The sequence below is a fragment of the Magallana gigas genome, chromosome 6, assembly GCF_963853765.1.
Source record: "Magallana gigas chromosome 6, xbMagGiga1.1, whole genome shotgun sequence".
NCBI classification, from domain to species: domain Eukaryota; kingdom Metazoa; phylum Mollusca; class Bivalvia; order Ostreida; family Ostreidae; genus Magallana; species Magallana gigas.
Window position 1 is genome coordinate 34060904 of NC_088858.1, and position 12219 is coordinate 34073122.

The following is a 12219-nucleotide window of genomic DNA, read 5'->3' on the forward strand; positions in this document are numbered from 1 at the left end:
GAACATGAATAGTATAGAACAAAACACAAACTAATACATGTATATATACATAGGAAGTATTACAAAACATAGATGATTGATCTATATCTGGGTTCTTAAATTGAAACATATATCATGTACATATTATATTATTGTTTCTTTGTTCAAGGCATTTCAGATGGTATGTAGGTCATGATCCCAAGTGCTCTTCCTAAAATTATCAAATATCATAAAAACCTTTGAGATCCCCACCTTAATCCAAAGATATTATTCCTCCTTAGGTAATGGCGCATCAGATCATTATGGCATGTAAGTCATGACCTTACGGGTGTCAAAAGGGTGTGGGGTCTAACAATTGAACCTTGTAGGAAGAATCGTACTCTATTTTAAATGGTAACTTGAAAATGGACAAAGATAATAATATAGGGTTTTCATAATCATATATTGACTGTTACTGGCAATATATAGGGTTTATTAGATCTGACCCCTGGGGTCATCCCCATCCCCAAGGAATTTGAAGTTACCATATATCTCAGAAACTGTTATAATCATGACCCCTAAACCATATATATTCATGTTTCTGAAGTCAAGGGGCATCAAATGTTATGTAGCTCATGGGCCCTGTGGGTGGTCCTGACCCCCTCAAACAGCAAGTCCCTTAATATCTTCAAAACAGTTGAGATCCCCACCCTTAAACCATATATATTCTTGTTCCTTGTGTCAAGGGGCATCAAACGGTATGTAGGTCATGGGCCCCGGGGGTGGTCATGACCCCCTCGAACAGGAAGTACATGAATATCTCGAAAACGGTTGAAATCCCCACCCCTTAACCATATATATTCTTGATCCTTAAAGGGCATCAAAAGATATGTAGGTAATGGGCCTCAGGGTTAAATTTAATTTTTCAAAACCGTAATGCACATCTACATTGATCTATATGGAACAGTTCCTATCATATCCCAAGATATGATGTGTCTATCCATTAAATCATAAAAGGAGTTCTAGGATCTATGTTTTTTTTGAAGTGATAAACGTCAATTTTCTGCTACTTTTTGACTCCCTGGATGAAATTCAAATTTTTAAAACCTTACTGCACATCTATAAAACAGTCCCTATCATATCCCAAGATATGATGTGTATATCCATTAAATCATAAGAGGAGTTCTGGGACCTATGGTTTTTTTGAGTGATAAACGTCAATTTTCTGCTGCTATTTGACTCCCTGGATGAAATTTAGATTTTTAAAATCTTATTGCAAATCTATAGGGCAGCCCCAATTATATCCCAAGAGATGACGTAGCTACCCCAAAAGTTTTAAGAGGAGTTCTGGGAACCATACTTTTTTGCAAAAAAACGTCATTTTTTGTTGCCCACTGATCCCCTTAATAAAAAAAAAATTCGGAACCTGATCACACTTCAATATGACACCCCCAATCATATTCTAGAAGATCATTTGGCTACTGCAAAAAGAAAATGACGTTTTTGAAACCAGTTTTTTTGTAAAAAAAAACGTCATTTTTTAGCAATTAATTGACCCCTAGGACAAAATTGAAAATTCCGAAACCTTATTGCGCATCTATAGGATACCCTAAAATAAATTCCAAGAGATGATTTATCTACTATTGAAAATGTAGGAGGAGTTCGAGGAAGAAGGTTTTTCGTGAAAAAACGTCATTTTTTACCAATTATTTGACCCCCAGGACTACCAGAGAATTTTTGAAACCTTTTTACAAAACAACATGACACCCCAAATCAAACTCTAAGAGTTCAGATTGCTGGTTTATAAGATGTAAGAGCAGTTTGAGAAAGTAAAACGTGACAGACGGACGGACGGATGGACGGACGGACGGAACAGAGTAACAACAATATACCCGAACTTTCTTTAGAAAGTGCGGGTATAAAGAATTCTTTAAATTTGTAGTGGCGTTTACCGTTTGAACAATACTAATAACATTCTCTATCAAATCTTAAGACCTGAATCAAATCTAACATGTTGAGTCAAGTCATGAATCTAGGTCTTAGTATTTTGCAGTAATTTTGTGTTCTGTTCTGGTTTTCCCTCTTCCCACTTGGTTAACACAAGACGTGTCATTTCAAAATCGATTCTCTGTGCACTAAGACATGGCGAGAATTGCTGAAATTTTTGAGTGTTTTGCATTATTGTTTTTCGTGAATTTAATCGAATTAAGTGGTAAGTTGGAACTCGTTTTGTAAAAAATGTTTTAATAGCAAATATATAGCTAGTTCTACATGATTATCTGAGAGTTTACATGAAATAAAATTTTGACAATTTTTTTTTGTTTAAGGGGTTATACTTTTCTGAATAAAGGGCATAATATGTACAGATACGGAAAAAATATTTAAATCAACATGTCCTTTTTTTGCTTTTTCTTTTATTCCATTTTATTCTTCTTAGAAACGTAGAAATATTGTTTTGATTTTGTTCTTTTAGAACAATAGAGCTTTCTGCATTTATGTGGCAAAGTGTTGGTTTGACAAATGCTTCGGGTTTGACAAGGCGAAATTGTTGCTTTTGATTTTTTAAAAATAAATTAGTGCCCTGTGTTTTGATGCTGACGATTGGGCTTGATAAACCGTTTTAAGCACTCAGTTGCCAATTGCTATACAATTACAGGGATTTAGAATTGTTCACTGGAGAGAACCTTGGAGAATATTGAATTTTCCTACTAATTTTCTCGGCTTTGTTTGCCCCATATGCAGTATAATGTTCCCTTTTTTCCATGAATTTTGCTCTTTTGATATTAATTTTTTGTTTATAAATATAGATGCGGCCGGAGAAGCGTGCGGGACCTTCTTATCGGTCCAGTTGTATTGTCTAACAGGTTACCACTGTTGTGATAAAGATCTGTACACTTGTTGTGCAACAGGATATATTTGTGCGGGCTCAAGCTGTATCAGCATTGCGTACGTAATATCTTAAAATGTTCCAACATGGTATTTTTATGTCAGTTATGGTGGGGATTGCTCGGGTAAAAATTTAAATCCCAAGATACCCTTTAGACCAATTCCCTCGATCCATTTCACTTGGGGCCGGATTATTATAGCTTTCCGCTTAAAAATTTTTTACACTGATGTTCTTGAAAAATTGGTTTTTTAATGCAATCAATTGATTTTACTGGAAACCTTATCCTTAAGTAGCTAAACGCCATACAAGTAAAACCAATTCTGAACAATAAGGTTTTGTAAGAAACAAATGAAATCGGGTTTTCTTTTCGGAGTATGGGTGTTTATTTGTTCAGAGGTTCCGTTTCAGTTTACACCGTCAGTAAAATTGTTAAGATTTGTGATTGTATAAAATATTTAATATGTTCTCAAAGAACATGATCGCAGCTCAAATTAAAATAACCTCATCCACACCAGCAGTTTATAGGATCACAAAATATGAATCAAACAAACGATATAGTTTTGATAGTCTGTGTATATTGGAGTTTGTGGTTAATTTGGTGTGTATGTCCACCCTCTCTCTGTTCAAATCCATTTGTTGTTTCCATTTCAGAGTGATCATAGTTCCTATCATCATCGTTATCGTGATAATCGTAGTCATTGTTGTGATAATCGTCAAAAAGAGTGAGTTCAAATCCGGGTTTTCTTTTTTTACCCATTCGTCTTATTTAATTAAATTTATCATTTGAATTCGTATTCAATTGCAAACAGCTTTTCTCTTTTGTAAGACTTATACATACATACATACATACATACATACATACATACATACATACATACATATATCTATATATATCTATATAAATATATATATATAAATATATATATATATATATATATATATATATATATATATATATATATATATATATATCTCTATCTATCTATCTATCTATCTATCTATCTATCTATCTATATATATATATAATCATATTTCAAACGTTACAGACAATGCTCGTCAGGGGGTCGTGATCCAGCCAGGACAACAACAAGGCATGGGCAATCCACCCCCCGGTTACGGTAATCCAACCCCAGGATACAACCAAGGTCCGCCGCCTTACTAAAGAAAGAAACAAGTTTAAAGGGACTAGATAATCGTTCTTGACTCTAAACTATTTAAAGCTTTTGAAAACGCAAGATTTCTACAGAACGGTTTTAAAATCATATAATTTGTGTGTGTGTGTGGGGGGGGGGGGGGTGTTTACATTTTGATTGTGTATGGCTTGAAAAAATAATATTTGAAATTTATACATGAATGGTATTAATGTTCTGAAGATCATCCAATTCCTTCAATTTAAAAGATTCATTTTTCTTGGCATCAATGACTGAGCAAAACTTTAACAGGTTGTGCTTATAATCGTTGATAAAGAGAGATAATTGTACCTTGTAATCTGGATCTGAAGTTTACTTGACTTAATTATTTGTAACTTTTAGAATGTTGGTTTTCTTTATAGAATATAAGAATTATTTTATGTCATGTTTGCCTTAACGGTACTCATAAACGTCAAAGACTTAAATAAAAATGAATTAAATGGTAGATACTGTTAAAATGCATTAAAACATATTTGAACATCTTTTTATTAGTTGGAAAAACAAGCTGAGTAAAGGGGACTATGAAAGGATTTTATAGTTTTCAACCCGAAAACGTTTACTTATGAGACATATTAATTTTTCAACTTAAAAGTCAAAACAATGTAATCACTCTCTTCTTGTTTTATTTTGCTTCCTTTATTTTATTCATGTTTTATAATGTGCATCAATGCACATAGTCAATGGACTTTAACTGGTATTTCAAGATTGCAATGCAAGAATTGTCTTATCAAATGCGTAGATCCCGCTACTGGGTAGCTTAAAGACTTCGTTCAGAACAACATCTTCGAAATAACCCGTGCTTTCTCAGCAAGATTTATTCATCATGATCTTTATTTTGATCATATTTTAACTGAACATCAAAAGCAACCACTCAATGATCTAAAACTAAGGTTGTTAGGTTAGTGATATACATGCACGAGTATTTTCTGGAAATAAATGTTTAAAAATGTTAAAGACTATGATAACGGATATTTCTTAAATTCATCTTCTTGAATCGTATGAAATGAAGAAGCATGATCAAATCATACAATGCATTTTTGTAAGTTGATAAGCTCTTTCGTGTATCCTTTCTAGAGCTGCCTCTTACAACAAATCAAACAGCCAGACAGGTTTCATCGATACTTTATAATCCTCTCTGAATATTTTCAGACCTGGATACCCAGACACTTTGTCACACCGTCCCCATTGCATTATAATCATCAGTACGGCAGGCGTCAACAATATCCTGAAATTAATCAGAGACGTTTAAACAAAATAAAATATTATAGAAAGCAGAATAATAATAATAGAACGTATAGGGCGTAAACAAGAACCAAAAACAAATCTATGCGCCCATTTATTCCACAAATCAGGACAATACTCAGTATTTATATTGAATGATACGCAAGAGAACTTGCTGTTCTGTACTTTCTTTACGACTGAAAACGAACCCCATCCAAGTTTAACCTACTATTGTTAAGTAACAGTAATACGTTTCATTAATTTCAACTACACTTTGACCCGTGCGTGCACGGGTTGACATTGTATATGATATCGGACATTTACGAAATAAATACATCGACACACCGTATTGTTGCTATTTACATAACAAAGCTTTCAGCCTACAATAATGCTATTAATTTCACTACACTCTGCTTAGTTAGAATAATTTAACTGTGTCTCGGGACAAGCCTATACCACAGTTAAAATACCTCCCATATACCCGTAATGTAGCAAAAAAATTTGGAGAAATTAATGAAGCTGCATTGAAAATAACAATCAAATTATACATAATAAACCATTTTGAGGCTGTAAATACATGTACCTTTCATCTAAAAATTTAATTCATATTAATGAAGATCTCAACACTTTCTCCAGCAACGTTTTTCACTCGCTTCGAGTTCACATTCGGAACTATCGGGATTTTTCATATTAAATGCACTGAGTTAGTGTTATCTCCCGTATTCCTTTGATGAACAGAATATATATATATATATGACAAATTTTCAATGAAAATTTACACACATTTGTAATATCGTTTCTGAGTTTATCCATGCAAATGTGATACTGTGGAAACAAAAACTAAAGAGCCTCCCATGATTTAGCGTGAATGTAATGCGCATGCACAAGATTGTAAAATCCAAAAAATCCATATGATTTCCGGATTGTTTAAAGGAATTTTCGTTGATTATTAATTAGCGAAGTTTGATTAAGAAAAAATAAAAACAAATTGGTAATCTTCAAGAACCAATAATGTTTGAAATATATAAAACAAATGACAGTACTCTTCTGATTTCTCTGTATTAAAGCCCAAAAATTCGAATCTATTATTTTAATATAGTGGTATAGATTTTCCTGAAGAGAATAGTTCTTATGTTTCATTACTTTGTAATTTTGAAACTTCGTAAACAATTTTAACCGTTTCTTTTTGCACCAAGGTCGTGTACCTTAGTAAGTTTTACAATGCACCTTAGAATCTCCTCTATTCTTAAAGTAGAGATAAAATCTTATTACTTTGTAAGTATTAGAAAATTGAACGTGTTTGGAGTCAAAATATAGATAATTTCTGAGAAAGAAATTGACCACTCTTATGTATATTTTCACATATTTTACATTAGAAAATAATTTGGAATATCATTTTGAGGATAACAAATGACCATTTTTTTTGTCAAGATCTCTATATATGAACTAACACCATCCCTCTATCCAATGCTTTAAGTAAGATAAAAATGACAGTGAATTTGACGTGTATGTAGAATGCACCCATCTTTCATCCCATGAGTAGCAATGAGATGGATACCAACTGGAAAGAGAAGGAGAAAATGACCAAAGGAAGAAATGAATGACAACGAATGGACATGGGGACAGGTCCAGAGATTGGCATAGAACAGGTCAGCATGGAGATATGTGGTGATGGCTTTTTGTGCTGACCAGCAAGAAGAAAACTAAGGAAGTAAAAGTACATGGAAATTATATCAAATACTGTAACAGCACAAAATAAAATTTATGTTCATATGTTCATTTATGATTATGCCTTAAACAATTGCTTCAAATAAAACGTCATTATGCTAATATCTAAGTTGAGCTAGAAATAATTCATTCGGGGAGAATTTAAATGTCATTTGTAAGACAAAAGCTGATAGTTGATTTTTTATTATTTAAATAAGAGTATTGTGTGCTAAGCATTGTAGATATCTCTTGATTTCATTATATTAAAATCATCACATGATTACACAAACCATAACAGTTTCCTTATTTAAACAATTTCCTTATTTCAACAATTAACTAAAACATATTTTCATTTACTATTTTTTGTTAATGGAAAAAAAATAAAATATAAGTGATAAATGATAAACATCATTTCTCTATTTGTTTTTATTATTTACATGTTTCTTTAGACTAACTAAAGCACTCCTATATCATTTATGTTCTTCTCTAGCTGTTTCTCTAGCTAACAAAAGCAGTGTTTTATATTTGTCCTTTTGTTATCTACCCATTTCTATAGTTAACCAAAGGAGTGTGTTAACTCTATACAAGATGTACCCAAATTGGTATTTCCATACCTGTACTGTTACGTATCTTAAATACAATTCGATTCACTTCTCATAAATTTTGCATTAAGAAATGTAAGGACTTTTTAAAAACAATATGAGAGACATAAATATTATGGGGAAATTTTATTACATTGTATCAGTATTAAACTAAATAATACATTTATACATAATACAATACTTGAATATAAAGTTAAAATATTTTAAGTTTAAAAGATATATAACTTTGCTAACTTTGATTTTTTTCATCGTGTTCAAACATGCACGGTCGGTCATGCCCTTCTTCGGGCTGTTTCAAATTCCTTTTTAAGATTTCCCGATAAGATACTATATAATATTTCTTCCTAGTTACAAATCACGCGGTTTAAAGTCATTCATCAACTGTGATTAATATTCTTTGCACTGAGACATGGCAAAGATTACAGATTTTCAGAATTATTTCATATGTTTTGCGTTTGCTTTTTTCGTATGTTTCTTCCAAATCAGCGGTAAGTGGAAACTAAGAATGTATTGCATATTGACTATTCAACTTTTTTTTTTTGCTGATAGGTAGTCATTTGTCATTTAATACATGGGATCTTTACACTGTTCAAGAAAACGTTTTAGTGAGAGATGTATCATTAAGGCAGTTGGCGATAATCATATTGTGCGCCGTTCATTTGTTGAATGCTACATATAACTGAAATGAGTGAAAAGTATATCTTTTGACCCTTTTCTGGAATTTTTACTGTTATTTCGTCCAATAAGTTTTAATATCTCCAAAAACAAAAAAGATAAATTTATTATCAACATGCTTTTATCATAGACATGTATCTATGCTTTTGTACGAAAAAAATTGTCAAAAAGCAAATTTTAAAATTCTATTTGTGGGGACATACATATAACGCATAAATTTATACGTCGATCGCAAAGAATTTTAAATTACTAGTAAATTTTTCATTCACTAATTCTTCTTAAATTATAATTCTAATTTGATATTAACTGCATTGTGATTGAATCATATGTTATACTATCAAAGATTCTAAAAGACTCAAGAATTAAGAATTAATAAATTAGGACTGTTTTGATTTAATAAATTCATTAATTGTAACGTTATATATTATTCATGAATGAAGTATTATTTGTTAAAGTAAGTAGGGTTTTAAATATAACATCTCTATTTTCACTTTCAAAAAACGTTAGATTTCATTTTTTGGACTATAGTTACATTAAGACTTAATTATTTTATATATCATATTATGTAACAAACTAGATAATCATAAAAAAAATAATCGAGTTTCATTTTATTATAAAACTATTTGAAGTTCAAAATCAAAATTCAATATTTATCTGACCCTTCAGCATCAGCCTTGGAAGAGAAATACACGTGATTCGGGCACAAATAAAGTTATTTGGTCAGGATTGAAGGTTGTTTGAAACAATAACATGATGAAATCTGATCCGTCTGATTTGATATATATTGTACTTACACATACTACCTTAAAATTACATGTCCTAAGATTTTGTTAACAGTGGACGGAAGGATCTATAAGATTCGTTAATTTGCTCTCATTGATTAAAGATGCGCTCGGAGAAGCGTGCGGGACCCTTTTATCGATCCAGCTGTACTGTCCATCAGGATATCACTGTTGTGATGCAGATCTGTCCAGTTGTTGTGCAACGGGATATATTTGTGCGGGCACAAGCTGTATCAGCATTGCGTACGTAATATCTTATAATGTTCCAACATGGTATTTTTATGTCAGTTATGGTGGGGATTGCTCGGGTAAAAATTTAAATCCCAAGATACCCTTTAGACCAATTCCCTCGATCCATTTCACTTGGGGCCGGATAATTATAGTTTTCCGCTTAAAAAAAATTTTAAACTGATGTTCCTGAAGATTTGGTTTTTTAATGCAATCAATTGATTTTACTGGAAACCTTATCCTAAGTAAGGCTAAACGCCATACAAGTAAAAACCATTCTGAACAATAAGGTTTTGTAAGAAACAAATGAAATTGGGTTTTCTTTTCGGAGTATGGGTGTTTATTTGTTCTGAGGTCCCATTTCAGTTTACACCGTTAGTGAAAATTGTTAAAATTGGTGATTGTATAAAATGTTTAATATGTTTTCAAAGCTCAAATAAAAATAACCTCATCCACACCAGCAGTTTATAGGAACAAAAAATATGAATCAAACAAACGATATGGTTTTATAGTCTCTGTATATTGGAGTTTGTGGTTAATTTGTTGTGTAAGTCCACCCTCTCTCTTTTCCAATCAATTTGTTGTTTCCATTTCAGAGTGATCATAGTTCCTATCATCATCGTTATCGTGATAATCGTAGTCATTGTTGTGATAATCGTCAAAAAGAGTGAGTTCAAATCCGGGTTTTCTTTTTTTACCCATTCGTCTTATTTAATTAAATTTATCATTTGAATTCGTATTCAATTGCAAACAGCTTTTCTCTTTTGTAAGACTTATGCATACAAACATACATACATACATACATACATACATATAAATATATATATATATATATATATATATATATATATATATATATATATATATATATTCATATTTCAAACGTTACAGACAATGCTCGCCAGGGGGTAGTGATCCAGCCAGGACAGCAACAAGGCATAGGCAATCAACCCCCCGGTTACGGTAATCCAACCCCAGGATACAACCAAGGTCCCGCGCCTTACTAAAGAAAGAAACAAGTTTAAAGAGACTAGATAATAGTTATTGACTCTAAACTTTTTAAATCTTTTGAAAACGTAAGATTTCTACAGAACGGTTTTAAAATCATATAAAATGGGGGGGGGGGGGTGTTTATATTTTGATAGTGTATGGCTAGAAAAAATGATATTTGAAATTTACAGATGAATGGTATTAATGTTCTGAAGATCATCCAATTCCTTCAATTTAAAAGATTCATTTTTCTTGACATCTATGACAGAGCAAAACATTAACAGGTTGTGCTTATAATCGTTGATAAAGAGAGATAATTGTACTTTGTAATCTGTTAATTATTTGTAACTTTTAGAATGTTGGTTTTTATATTAAAATATAAGAATTGATTTATGTCATGTTTGCCTTAACGGTACTCATAAAACGTCAAAGACTTAAATAAAAACGAATTAATTGTTAAATGCAGTTAAAATGCACAATAAAGATTTAAGATTAAAGTCCTCTAAGATCCCTAATTACGTCATCAATGGATGTGGCAATGAGTTTTACTAACTGATATTGTTACGATCAACAACTTTCTGTCTATAATATATTATAAAATCTTGATCGTTTTTGAGGTATGTGTAAAAAACTTTACGAGTATCTTGGCCCCTGATTGAATGAGACAGCCCCTTTTTCTTAAATTCATTCGAAAGTTCTCAAGGATACCGACATTTTTTGTTTTTAGGCCTATCTAAAATTGCTGTTCATTTTTTAGATAAACATGATTGAATATTTTACGATCGTATCTAGTGAATGTTTCTTTTTCTTCAAGACCTTTATATGAGGAGCTTATTGTCCAAAAGATAGAAAACATGAACCTATGCGACGGCAATAATTTATAAATGCAATTAATTAAAAGGTTTTGAAAATTCTACAGATGTCCTACCTGCTATGAACAGACCACAAAGAACGACACATTTGACTAGAAGTTCCATGTTTTCTCGTTACAGTTTCCCCTAGTCTCTCAGATCAACAATTAATCCGCGCGGCTCCTGGGTTGTGTTTATAAACCCCCCACCACCTTCCCACTTTTAAAAATTAATAACATGAATCAATGGTGTGCGATAGATATCGTTTTGTATTTAACTTAACGCCGGTTTAAAAATCAAATATTTTTCAATTTTAATAAAAAAAAAAATATAAAGATAATGTCTGTATCATTTTCAAAATAAAATAATATTAATTTAGATTTAACCACCGTTTTGTTAGCCTATGCCTTCAACATGTATACTATTAACTACAGTCCCATAGTTGTGTTTTTGGGGAGTTTTTTTGGGGTGGTTTGGGGTTGGGTTTTTTTGCTGACTCCATGATAAACTTACCTTTATTTGTTTAGTTATATCCTGTTATTTTCTGCAATCTATTTCCGTTCCCACGGAGACTATTAACTTTGATTTTTAAATTAGACATGAAACATGGCTGTAATTAGTACTTATCCGGTTTATCTGCATAATACTTAATTTGGTTGCTATTTGTGATTATTACACCAGACAAACGTTTTAGAATTTTGCACTGGGCTAGATCCTGTTTGTTAAAAAAAAAAATGAGTGTGTCTTGTCTCATTTTCTACCTGAAGGCTATTCAGTAATCAACATTAATAACTGCTTACAAAACTCCCTGTCTGTCTGTCTCTCTCATATATATATATATATATATATATATATATATATATATATATATATATATATATATATATATATATATACGAGTTACGAGTAACGAGTAGGTCTTCCGTTCAATTTTTAAATGATACGATTAAAATATCAATGAAATTTCACAATTCCCCCCTTTCATATAATGTATACGATTGTCAATATCCTTTAAAATGCTTAACAAAGAGTTTTGCTTTTTCACATACAGCACATTAAAGATTTAAGTCCCCTAAAATCCCTAATTACGTCATCACATGGTTTGGAAATGAGTTTTACAAACTGATA

General features: G+C 31.6%; 1 protein-coding gene across 3 annotated transcripts; it reads left to right on the plus strand.

Annotated features, from left to right (window-relative positions):
* Positions 1-2009: 2009 nt before the first annotated feature.
* Positions 2010-10701, plus strand: LOC105319951 (uncharacterized). 3 transcript variants are annotated; one of them, XM_066087146.1, is made up of 4 exons: positions 2010-2170; positions 2766-2904; positions 3497-3567; positions 10142-10701. In XM_066087146.1, the coding sequence occupies exons 1-4, from the start codon at positions 2101-2103 to the stop codon at positions 10255-10257; spliced, it is 396 nt and encodes a 131-aa protein (XP_065943218.1). In that variant the 5' UTR covers positions 2010-2100; the 3' UTR covers positions 10258-10701. The 3 variants fall into 3 exon arrangements, 2 of the variants coding, with proteins under 2 accessions (XP_065943218.1, XP_034326229.2); XM_034470338.2 differs by lacking the exon at positions 10142-10701 and adding an exon at positions 3892-4580; XR_010714569.1 differs by lacking the exons at positions 2010-2170; positions 2766-2904; positions 3497-3567 and adding exons at positions 7898-8053; positions 9127-9265; positions 9847-9917.
* Positions 10702-12219: the final 1518 nt, after the last annotated feature.